The sequence below is a fragment of the Leptonychotes weddellii genome, chromosome 5 (assembly GCF_054177405.1).
Source record: "Leptonychotes weddellii isolate Sample4059 chromosome 5, ASM5417740v2, whole genome shotgun sequence".
In the NCBI taxonomy this organism is placed as follows: Eukaryota; Metazoa; Chordata; class Mammalia; order Carnivora; family Phocidae; genus Leptonychotes; species Leptonychotes weddellii.
The window spans coordinates 51,738,153-51,751,459 of record NC_138373.1 but is presented as its reverse complement, the minus strand read 5'-3'; the positions used below and the strand labels follow the sequence as shown (position 1 = coordinate 51,751,459).

The 13,307-nt window shown below is 36.3% G+C and overlaps 1 protein-coding gene across 1 annotated transcript in view; it reads right to left on the bottom strand.

Moving 5' to 3' along the window:
• MALRD1 (MAM and LDL receptor class A domain containing 1) overlaps nt 1-11,128 on the bottom strand; it is a 259,630-nt gene extending 248,502 nt beyond the window's left edge. The window contains exons 1-4 of the mRNA XM_081818907.1: nt 11,097-11,128; nt 10,763-10,919; nt 6,674-6,784; nt 2,868-3,081 (exon numbers count right to left, since the gene is read on the bottom strand). Coding sequence (XP_081675033.1) covers nt 2,868-3,081; nt 6,674-6,784; nt 10,763-10,919; nt 11,097-11,128 — 514 coding nt within the window. The remainder of the gene's footprint in view (nt 1-2,867; nt 3,082-6,673; nt 6,785-10,762; nt 10,920-11,096) is intronic.
• Between the last annotated feature and the right edge of the window lie 2,179 nt (nt 11,129-13,307).

Genomic DNA, 13,307 nt, shown 5'->3' with positions numbered 1-13,307 from the left:
GAATCATGCAACACTACATCAAAAGCTAATGATGTAGGGGCACCTGGGTGGCTCAGTCGTTGGGCGTCTGCCTTCGGCTCAGGTCATGATCCCAGGGTCCTGGAATCAAGCCCCTCATCGGGCTCCCTGGTCAGCAAGAAGCCCGCTTTTCCCTCTCCCACTCCCCCTGCTTCTGTTCCCTCTCTCACTGTGTCTCTCTCTGTCAAATAAATAAAATCTTTAAAAAAAAAAAGCTAATGATGTAATGTATGGTGATTAACATAACATAATAAAAAAAAGTTTACAGTTTATACAGGATAACTCAAAATTCATATAGCATATGTTAACCACACTATAATTAAAACATTCAATACTGTAGAATGGGATTATAGGTAAATTTTTAAAAATATATAATACAAATAATCAATGCTATTTAAAAAAAATCATACTCATGTATGAGAACCAGTATCAAAATGTGGGTTTCTTTTTTAAGGTCTAACGTCCGTTGTTTATTTGTTGTAATGAGTTGAAAAAGTTTTCTTTTTTCTATATAATACCTGGAAGTAATTCAGTTTTCTTGCACCAGTATTACTGATATGTGTAGCCCCATTCAAAACCTAAACAAGAGTGATTTGGCAATCAACTCACCAAAAAGCACTTTCTGGTACAACCTTCTGTCCAAAGTCTTATGATTACTTTTACCTTTATTTTTCATACAAAAGAACTACCGATATTATGCTAAGTGAAGTAAGTCAGAGAAAGACAACAAATACCTAATGATTTATATGTGGAATCTAAAACACAAAACAAATGAATAAACAAACAAAAAGCAGAATCAAACCTATAAATACTGAGAACAGTGTGATGGTTGCCAGAGGGTAAGAGAATGGGAGATGGGCAAAATGGGTGAAGGGTAGTGGGAGACACAGACTTCCAGTTATGGACGAGTAAGTCATGGGAGTAAAAGGTACAGCAAGGGAATATAGTCAATGGTATTGTAACAGTGTTGTGTGGTGACAGATGGTAGCTACACTTGTGGTGAGCATAGCATCATGTATAGAGTTGCTGAATCACTACATTGTGCATCTGAAACTAATGTAACATTGTGTGTCAACTATACTCAAAAAATAAAGAACTACCAAGACAGTAAGTTCCCACACATTTCAGACTCTCTTAACTATCAGCATCCTTTCCTAAATACAGACAAAGCACTCCTAGAAATATTTACAAATTTAGAACCTAAACACAAAGAGTTCTGGGAAAATATAGCCATAAATAAATCAATACTTTCAAAATGGCATTAAATTTTATCTGGGGAAAGAGATACATTGGCAACATAAGAAATAAAATTCAAAAGCATAATATCTGCTCTCTTTAACTGATAACCTAGATTTCTGTGATATTGAAATGAAAATGGCAATGAAGAAACTGTAAAAGCATTTGATGCAGAAAGTAACTAAACACGCAGCAGAAAATATTTACAAGGTAAAGATTAATATTAATTCAGAATTCAAGATTAGCCAAATATATTTGCTTGGTTCCTGTGTGCTAATAAATAGATATTGGAAGAAATAATCCACAACTGAAGAAACAGCTACTTGATATAAATAGGATTTCTACATCTATAACTTTTTTTTTAATATTTTTAAGATTCAGCTTTACACAGAGGTGGTATGGAAGCTTTAGCAAAGCAGTGAATCATAAAGTTCTTGGTTCTAGGACCAATTCTGTCAACACCAGTCTTAAGAACTTTGACAAAATTTTAAGTACTCCTGTTGGCGGCTTCCTCTGTGGAATATACAGTAAGAGTGTCTGTCCCACTTACCCCTCAGGGCTTCTGTGAAGATCACGTAGACATTAGTAGATTAGAGGGCTTTGAACGTTAAAAGTTCTACACAAACGAGAGCTCTTACTCTACTGAAGTTGTTCTTGATATTCCAGATTTGGTTCAGTAACAACAACAAAGGCTCAAACAAAAATATTCTTGCTCAGAAATTATTACAAGTGGAATAATTTGTCAACCTTCATTTTGACAATCTGCATTCACCTCATTTGCAATGCAATGAGGTAATAATTGGACTGTGTTGCACAATTTACAGACTTACCCAAATGAGCATATATGGCCCATTTAGCTAAGGATATTTTAATAGGTGCTATTTATTATGAGTTGATCTCCTACAATAATATCATACAGCTGATATGTATTTCCTTTAGAAGACCACTTTGTTGGGCGTCTGGGTGGCTCAGTTGGTTAAGCGACTGCCTTCGGCTCAGGTCATGATCCTGGAGTCCCTGGATCGAGTCCCACATCGGGCTCCCTGCTCGGCAGGGAGTCTGCTTTGTCCTCTGACCCTATCCCCTCTCATGTGTTCTCTCTCTCTCAAATAAATAAATAAAATCTTTAAAAAAAAAAAAAAAAGACCACTTTGTTTAATATATTATCTAGGTATTTATTTATTTTTAACATTTATCACATCTCATAATTTACACAAAGGAATGACAACTCTCTCAAATGCATCAAAGCATAGAGGCTTGTGAGCCCTGCACAAATTGGCGTTGATGGATGTTTTGCTTGTCTTTTTCCCAAAACTTTCTTTCATATGAAAAATACCCGTTTCCATTCTGTTTGTCTTTGAACACACCTGTTTTTCAAATTATCACCAATTATTTCACACACACCAAGCCACCAACTAGTTTTAAATGAATTACAGTTCTAAATTAAGTATTGAGAGAACAAAAGAAATGTATTTAAATAGGTAAATCACCTTACCTGACTTGGCTACTGAGCTTTACATACTTCGTATGTTTCAGCAATTAACACACCACATGCAGGGTAAGGTTGTAGGAGACAAAGCGGAAAAGTGAGGAAATAGAAAACTTCCACTTACTGCAAATGAAAGTAGATTCATCTGAATTATCAGCGCAATCGTTCACAAAATCACACAGCTTGTCCTTTGCAATGCACTGCTTGTTTGCACACGTGAATTCTTGAGCAGTACACTTCCTGTCTGGGCTAAGCAGGGGGGCACAATCTTGAAAGGAAATATCATCCACTGCTACATCTCCCATGTAACTGATCCCACGCTTTGCCCTAAAGACAATCTTTAAAAAAAAAAAGGAAGAAAGGAAAGAAGGAAAGAAATCCAATTTCAGTTGAATTGTCCAAGAATTCAAAATTTGAGGCAACCATTAAATACAGGACATTAGGTTTGAATCTAATAAAAATACCCCATAACGAAACTTACCCAAAATGTTTGAGAGTCATCCCACAAATGTGGGAGTGGCAACACCACTATGTCTTGTCTAGATTTTTAGGACAGGTGGCAAAGATAACCAGCAGGAGCCACCAACCTACCAATGCTGCTTCTATAGCTCTCTCATCCAAAACAAGACCTGCTTGCTTCTTAGAGCCTCACCTGCACCTCGTATGGGAGGAAAGAGGCCAATCGTGACAAAGCACACGAAGAAAAAGAAGATGCAACCACATCCTTTATTTTGGCCAATTTGTTGCCACTCCTCAGATCTGTCCACCCCAACTATGTGAAAGTGAAGATATCAAACCTCAATACCATGAGTTTTTTTAAATTGCCCACATTTTTGGAATTGAAATGATTTTAATTTGCCTTTGACCAATGTATGTGATGAAGAAAATTCTCATGTGTGCCACTGTCTGACAGGGAAATCCCACTTACATGGACTCCAAAAGAATTAGAAATGATTAAAGGTCATAACAGGAGTTGCTAAAATGTTTAGAAATTTCATCTTCAATTCGTAACATTACCAGTGCTTGGAAGAACAATTAACACTGTTTCACGGAACACAAGAAGTCACAAATTGTTTAGTTTCAAATTTCTAAGTGAAATTAATTCAGAATGTTTCTATTAAATTTCTCTGCATGCCAAATATGTATTTGTGTATTAACATAAGAAAAATTCACATATTTTAAAGTAAATTTAGAGCAATTTGAAATGAGTTAACAAGGAATACAGATTTACTTCAGTGATTTTATACAAATATTTATTGTTCAAACTCCCAAACAGCTTTTGATGAAATCTAAACATTTTTCTCAAAAGAATTACAATTTTTCCTGAGGATGTGTTATGCTTTTATGTGACTGTATGAAAACGTATGTTTCCCTTTTAAGATAAGATGGTAGAATAATTGAAAATCTTGCCTCTCAAATTATCAAAACCAAAACAAAATAAAAATACAATTTTTATGTCAATTCATATACCAAATTTACATATATTGTTCTTTATAACAGATATGCTGGAAAAGAAAAATAAATTTGATAGATTGAGAGGTTGGAAGTCATTAAGAAAAGGTGAAACTAGAAAGAATAAGGACTACAGTGTTTTATAAGGAAACACCGATACACAAATTGAAAAGGGTACTCTATTTTCTGGATGCATGTAAACATTTAAATATGTGATACAGTGTTCTGTGAAAAAGAAATCAGATAATAAGTGTTTCCTTATTAATTTGTTTTTGCACAACTCTATAGATGGACTCTCAGGTGCCTGCCATGTTCAAATGATCAAATCACTGCTTATATCCCAATGCTCCATAAGATGTTGGTTAAGATTCCATACACTTTCTTACTGAATGTGATTACACTTTCTTTAAAGAGTAATTATATTTTTTCAGTAAAATAAAAAGGGTCAATTATTTTGGAAAATTTGGAAAGCAATATGGCACAGCGTTTGGATTATGGACTTGGAGATAAACTGGCCTTGCTTAAAGTCTGTCTCTGCCATTTTGTAGTCTGCATCTAGAGCAAGTTCCCTCGTGTGTAGGTTAACTGTGTATTCTAATATAAAAGGGGGATAATGATCATACAATGATTGTAAAAACTAAAGGAATAAATGTTTCAAATTCATAGAATAGAACTTAGCACTTAGTAAGTGCTGTGTATATGCCTGCTTTAGTTACACGACCTATTTTACTTAAGTACCCTAAGTTTGAGGGCTCCCAAATAAAACTCCAAAAACTACTCAGTGCTGATTCCACATATAATTTCTAAAAGCATCTTATATTTTACTCAAGGGTTAGAGGTATTCCTCTTTCTGAGGTGAAAGGGAATGATATTGTCAAAATGGGAAAAACACAGACAATATGCCTGGCTCAGTGCATAGTACTGAGCTTTGCACATAGTGGGTTCTTAGTAAGTCTGTATGGAAGGAATGAGTGAATCCAAAAAAATCAAATATTCACAAGCCAGTATTATCTAATTTTAAGAATCAAACAACATGGGCATATTTCTCTTCAATCAAATTTCAATATATGAAAAAGCAAATTTCAGAAACGTTAGTTAATAATTGATTCCTCCTGCTGAAATCCCCCTTAATGTTATTTTGAACATGATTTTACTATACAAATATTCTACTTGCACAGAACTAGTTAAGAATTCATTGCCTGGGGTAGAAGTCTATGTCTGGCAGCAGCGAAAACTTCTCCATGTTCTTGCTGAGGATTCTTCTACCCTCAGTTAAAAGATCTTAGAGAATGAACAGGTGGAGTCATTTTAAAAATAAATTTCATATTGTGCAATATGAAATTGCAGTCCAATAATTACATCTTCAGGCTAAACTTATTTCTTATCAATTTCCTAAATAATCTACAAATGATCCATAAAAAAACTGGGCTCTAGTGAGAGGCCAAAAACATATGGGATTTATGACACCTACCATTCCAAGAAATTGGGGACAGGGCTGTATTGATCCTTTACAGAGGTAGCTGCCCTGTGCTTCCACCGGTATGGAGAGGAGCTGATCTTTCACATAGCATGTGACTATAGTTACTGAATTAGCCAAGATATATCTTCTATATAATTAGCCAAGATATATCTTCTATCTAGAGATAAATGGTTCTAAATTCATGAAATTAAGCCCTGTGCAATTAACACTAAGAAAATGGTCCCAGGCATAAATGCTTTTGGCTTCTCACTTTCCTGATCCAAATCTTAAAAATTTTAATAGCTAAGCTAAGGTTTTCTTCCAAGAAAACCCCCTTCTGCCAAATACATGCACACACACACACACACACACACACAAATACACATATGCACGCGCATGCACACACACACACATCCATGAGTTATTTTCTTGATAATCCATAAAACAAAATCCATACCAATTACCTTGGCATATAATTATCTTTAATTTAAGCACTTCTTATTTTAAATTGTTAGATATGTATAGGTCTTATCCTCCTAATATTATTGTAATCTACATGAAGACAAATACAGCATTATATAATTTTGTGCCTACCCAAAATATTTTTGAGTTAGGTAAATCAATTACCTCTACTAAGGTTCAACAATACAACGTGCTCTCAAAAGTCTGTCTTTTTAATTAGTTTTGAAATAGATTAACATAATTACTCCACAGTCTCCGGGAATATATCTGTAAAATCGAGGGAGGTGTTCTTTGTATGAGTGAGGCTGATTGTGAAGTGAAGCATGATGGCTGGCATTAAAATTACATAGTCCTAGAACTTGGTTGTCTATCTGGGAGAAATTAGGACATCTGGAACTGTTAAATCCCTTACGGAAATGCTACATGGAGTGGTAGGCATTCATATAACACATCAGGAAGGGGATGGGAGGATAAAAAGGGAGGAAATAAAGTAGGATTAGAGAAAAAAAATTCAACAAAACTCCCATATCACCCAACAACTACTTGGCTTAACAAACCTGTATATGTGATTGAACGCCTAAAAACACTTCCACTTTCTTCCACTGTGCACCTTGCTGTCCTCTTTGAGCCCACAATTTAGAAGTAACATTGTCTTTCTTGCTGAGTACCTACCGAGATAAATTAAGTAACAGGTGTTAAAATATTCTGTCTTGATAAATTTTAAACATTTAGAATTTGCCCAGTGATTTTTAAAAATTTTAATATCACCATGAAGTCCCTTAGAGAAAAGTGGGGACAGTTAACGTTAGACGTCTTTGTTTTCTATACAGCAATGTGTCTCCAGGATCCCTCACAAGCTTTGGGTAATAAAGGTGTACATGAATATCTGTCAGTCAAGTCCAAAGGGTCTAGGCACCATTTCATTAACACTTAACTACATTAGCTTTTTTTTTTTTTTTTTTTTAAGATTTTATTTATTTATTTGAGAGAGCGAGAATGAGAGAGAGAGAGAGCACATGAGAGGGGGAAGGTCAGAGGGTGAAGCAGACTCCCTGCCGAGCAGGGAGCCCGACGTGGGACTCGATCCCGGGACTCCAGGATCATGACCCGAGCCGAAGGCAGTCGCTCAACCAACTGAGCCACCCAGGCACCCAACTACATTAGCTTTTTTAAAAAAACTGACAGAATTAACAATTGGAGTTTTATATATTAAATAATATTCATGGAGTCGAAATGAAAAGCACTTATTACTGAAACATTTTTTTGAGGATGACTTGCCTTCCTCATGCTCTTGGGTTCAGTGGGGACAATGTGTTATAATGGGAACCCATTCAATTTTAATAGCACACCTGGGTGATATGAGTGGGCACTGACTCTTCCTCCCAAGAGCCTTGACACCTCGCATTCTCCTCAGTACTCTATCCTTATTCTAAGGGGAAATTCAGATTAGTCTCAGCAGACAAATTATCCTGGCTCTCCTTTTAGAATGCTACAAAATGAACAAGAGAGTAACTGAAGAGAACAGGGAAAAGCAGAACAATTCCACATTTTAAAGTAACTGACTTAGTTGGTTTATTTAATTATTTCACAGCATTACTTTTTAAAAATACAATGTGTACAACCCAAAGAATCATTCTGGTAATGGGTTTGTGAAGGTTTTGACTTTTGAAAGTGAAGGCAACTTTTAATGGTTTCATTATCTCCATATTTTCAGTTAAATTGAAACAGCTATTTTTTATTGGAGTATAAATAACATTCAAACTATTAATTTTATAGAAGTAGAGTTTCAAGACCCTTTAGAATTTCTAAGTAATATGGAGCTAACAAAAATAATGCCATAGTTTTGGTCTATATAATTTATATAATTTAAGTTAAAACAACATGCTTCAGGGGCACCTGGGTGGCTCAGATGGTTAAGCATCTGCCTTGAGCTCAGGTCATGATCTCAGGGTCCTGGGATCGGGTCCCACATCAGGCTCCCTGCTCAGCGAGGAGCCTGCTTCTCCCTCTGCCTGCCACTCCCCCTGCTTGTACTCTCCCTCTCTCTCTCTCTGGAAAATAAATAAATAAAATCTTTAAAAAAAAAAAAAAAACATGCTTCAAGATCAAAAAAATATAATTCCTAAAAAAGTAAAAATCATTTTTTGATGAATACTTTAAAAAAGTATGGGAAATAGATCTTTGTATGAGTGCCATTCTACATATAAATGACTAAGAAAAATATGTTCATGCACAAAAACAAGGATCACATGCACTACCATTTTAGTTATTTGATAACTACTTATGACATTTTAATATTTTATAAATTTTCACCTACTAATACAAAATTGTACCTGAAAAAAGAAAGTATATTTCAGATAATTAATCTTAACTACAAAATATACCAGTTTAATAATTCTCATTTTTCTGATGAAAACCCTGCAGTAAGCTGTATTGATTGTTTGCCAAAAACCATTTTTTAAAAAGTCAATCTAAAACAAATGATAAGCTATAACTTTAATCCATAAGACTACTGGATGTTTTTAGATTATCAAACATGTACACATACTTATATACAAACAAGTTTACTTTTAAATCATTATGGGTAAGGAGTCTCACCTATAATAAAGAAGATAATTCTTCCAAAACTGATAAGTAAATATAATATGTTTTCAAGTAAAAAAAAAAAAAAAAAACAGCATTTGTGAAATATGCTTATCTAAAACTTATTTGGAAAAATAAATATTTAATATAGCCAGGAAAATCTTAGAATAAGACAGTAATAAAATGAGGAGACAAAGCACCTAATATTAAAATTATAATCAAGGCACAGGGGAAGAAGTGGTTAAGCAGCTGGCTTGCAGTCTGTTTCTCTTTATTGGGGGGGAAAAAAGTAGGTAACTACCTGTATTCTTTTTGCAAATATACTAAACATAGGCTTCTTCACTAACAAATTAATGGTATTTGACAAGGGGAAGAGCCCTCTGCTATGCCTGCGTTTAGCAAGATATTCCTGGTCTAAAACTGCTCACGGTAAACGATTCTAGAATTTTGGGATTGGTCTTTTAGACATGGCTTCCTGGAAAATGCTACATAGGGTATGAAATAGTACAAATGGAGATGTTTGACAACTGAGTTGGCTTGTTCTGTGTAAATGATGCATCTATACATATTACTTAAAACCTCATATTGTATAAGGCATGTCCAATATGGGAAAAAAGGATGTAGCCATCTGCCTTGGGACTCCAGAACCTCTCTCTGGTTTGCCTATATAACTTGGCCTTCTAAAAGAAACCAGGACCCCCTGGAAAAAGTTAACTCCAGGGATGGAACAGGATAAAAATAACATGAGTCTGGAACATCTTCTTGGACAGGAAGGAAGAAAGACTAATGGGACTGTCAAAGAGACATAGAAGCCAGCTTCAGGGTCTCCTATGAGCAAATCTGGGACAATTTAAGAATCAATGAAAAATAACAATAATAACAGACAATAACAAATTGAATACAAAAAGGATCCATGAATCCACACTGATATAAATCAATAAATGGAGATGTAATTTTGTTGTTGGTGGTGGTGGTAATGGTGTTCTTTATAATGGAAAACTAACCAACAAATGTAACAGAACAATGGAGTTAAAACATCACAATTAAGCAATCATCATAGTAAAATTAATTCCGGTGAAAAATACTAAAGGAAGCAAAAACTAGCAAGGAAAATTGACTTGAGAACAGGATTTTACATACTATCAAAATATCTCTTCACAAAATATTTATTGATAACAAAGGGAACAAAAGTAATAATACCTATGGATATCATGTACTACCAATGGGATGCAGTAAAAAGAATACAATATTGGTAATATTACAGCAAATATATATGATATATAAATAATATATATAAATATGTATGATATATATAGGTTTAACATTGAACAAATCTAAATTGAGTGGATTCTACATATTGGATTAGATTAAAATATTTTAAAATATCAAGGTCATAAAAGTCTAGAGAAGATTAAGGAATTATTCCAATTTAAAAGACACTAGGAAGAAATAACTAGGTGTGATACGTGATCCTGTATGGAATTTTTCCTATAAAAGATGGTCTGGGACAATGAGCAAAAAAATAGGAACTCTGAGTGAAAGTTATACTGGGGTTCTCTGTGGGATTCTTGAAACAGTTCGAAATAGTTGAAACAGTAATTCTGAAACAGTTTAATTTTTTTTAACAAAGAAACAATTTGAAAAAGACAATTGGAAAATGCAGCAGCAGAACCATCAACTTGAAGAATGCACATTCAAAGGTCATTGAAGTGTGTATAATCCATTTGCACTATTCTCAGAACATTGGTCTTCTCAGAACGCTGACACTAAAAACTACATGAAACACTTTAAGTACAAAACTGTATTACACACAAGCTGTGTGTATTTATTCTGAGGTTTCAGAATAAAGATGATAACCACAAAGTGAATAGTAAAAACGTCCTACTGGCCATTCAGGTCCAATTCTGCTAAAGCTTTTTTTTCAATCATGCCATATTGAAACCAGGAAGGCGTTGACAATTACCCATTCTCATCTACTAGCAGACCATATTTTAGTAACACTAAATTGTACAGTATGAATTTTTATAGAGAAAATTTAGAAAGTGCAATTGCCTAAGGAGTACCTGAAGAGAACCAATTGTGACACCATTCATATGAGTCCAGAACACCAGGGTACATCTTGGGCCCATGCGTGAAATAACAGGAGTGAGTATATCAGCCGTGTCAGCAAATTTTCCATTTGAACTATCAGCATACAGGTACCAGCCATCTGTGGTATTTCTGGGGAAAGTACAAAGTGTATATCAGATTAAAAAAAAGAAGAAAATCATAAAACATATGGCTCATCACTGACCATATTTTATTGTTCTGTAAGTTTTCCTAGAAGCATAATAATGTTTTATAGCATAATGATAACTCACAATCTTCAGCAGCAATAATTATTCTACTGCCTCTTACCTGTAGCCAGGAGGATGCCACAGGCAGTTCATTCAAGACTGGCTCAGTCTGACCCCTTTCTGGGGACTGTGGATGAAGGTCACAGGCCTAAGCCTCATCTCATCCCAGAGGCCTTGGGAAAGGAGATTGGGGATTCTTTCTTCCTGCCCAGACAGGGTATGCCCCCTGTGGCTGCCTTTCTGAAGGAGTGAATCCAATGTTGACTGGAGAAATACCATGTTTACAGCTGGAGGAGAAACATGCCCAACACTGGTGGAGGTCTGACTCGCAACAGGGCCCTGGCCTCCTTTACGGCACAGGCAGAGATGACAGGGACAAGGAGCATATGACTCCTTCTGCTCCCTGATCCTGTGGTACTAAAACCACTCACCACCTTCCTCAAAGCCTTCTTGCCCCTGGGCATTCCCTGCCTCTATCATTCCCTTCCTCTAAGAGTCCCAGCTCCTTGACCTATCAGCTGTCTCCCAGAAAACCAGTGTTTGGAGCAATAAGATATTTTTTTGCTTGAGTCTTTTTTCTAAAGAAAAGGTAAAGAGCATTGTGAGAATCTTTATGCTGTTGAGGTTTACCTTCTTAGAAAACAATATTAATAGGATGGATGTCTGAGTTTCAGCATCAGAGTATCTTTCAGAAGCTTGGAACAGCAAAAGTTCGGCCTCCACTGCCTAAGGAGGGGGCCCCTCACTCTCTGCCCTCAACTTGCTTCATGCTGGCTGGGTTTCCAGCCCGCGCATCAAGTGCCCCGCTCAACTTTGATCCTGCTTGTGCCACCCCCCCCCCACATATCTGGGGGCACTTGTCACTCTTGGGTTATTGCTCTCCCCTGACTCCTTTCCCCATCCTTGGTCTGTCTGGTGGCCCCTGACAGGCAGAGCACTGCTGGAGTCGCCTAGGAATTGGCAATGTGACAACAGCCAAGATTGAGGCTGAGGCCCAGGGACAGCGCCTCGGCCATCCTCCCACACGGGGCTGAGACACAGCCTTTGGGATGCCAGGCCCATCTCTGATCCTGCCTGCTAGTCTTGGAGGACAGGGACTCCTGTCTAGAGAGACATCTTCAGAGGGGAAACCAGGAGGTGGGACTTGAGGGTTGGCTAATGTAAGCTTCCACAGCTACCATCAAGTGGTGAATCCATTGCCACTGGTTGCCCAGGGGTCCCCACATCTTTCTTCGCTGAGAGCCCAGAGGGGAAAGGGAGTTTGTTGAGGAATATTTTAAAGAAACCTTTTGTGCCTTTCATCAGAGCACAAGAGTAGGTTGCAATGATTTAACATTTGTGTGGGGTTGACTCAGGTGCAAAGGAGGTTTAGCCCAGGCCAAACTTAGTTTAAAATACTACATAAAAATCCATTTTTCTTTCTTTTTTTTTGCACAGAAGCTGGTAATCTAGGACCTACATGTGAACAGCTTTACATCAGTATTTTTGTACTTGGCTTTCTTGGGTGGGTATGATACATTATATTTAAGTTCCTTGAACACTGTGGATCCCCCTAATGTGGATGAATGACTGAGGCTTTGTAAATTCAGGAACATTTGTGTGAATAAAGTTTTTTGATGGGGTCAAAGAAGCCAAAGAAAAAAGAAAGAAAGAAGGAAGGAAGGAAGGAAGGAAGGAAGGAAGGAAGGAAGGAAGGAAGGAAGGAGGGAAGGAAGACTCTCCTATCAGTTGGTACATGGTAAAGGCTGAAATTACCAAGTCTAATCTGTAATTACTTGGTTGTGTGCTTTTGTTTTGTGTTTTACAATGATACTGCCAATAACATGGTCAGCTTTGTACAGCTTTTCTTTTTTTCAACATTTAATTTTTTATTGAAGTATAATTGACATACAATGTTACTAGTTTCAGAGGTATATTGATTTGATAATTCTATACACTACTCAATGCTCACCACGATAAGTGTAGTCACCATCTGTCACCGTATATTATTACAACATTATTGATGATATTCCTTATGTTGTACTTTTCATCTTTGTGACTTACTTACTTTATAACTGGAAATTTAAAGTTTGTACCTCTCAATCTATTTTGCCTATCCCCCCCATCCTCTTCCCATCTAGCAACTACCAGTTTGTTCTCTGTATTTAAGTCTGTTTGGCTTTTTGTTCATTCATTTGTTTTTTTAGATTCCACATGTGAGTGAAATCATATTTTCATGTGCGTAAAAAGGACTCTAAAGAACTGAATGCTTTTAGAAGATGCACATAAAGAA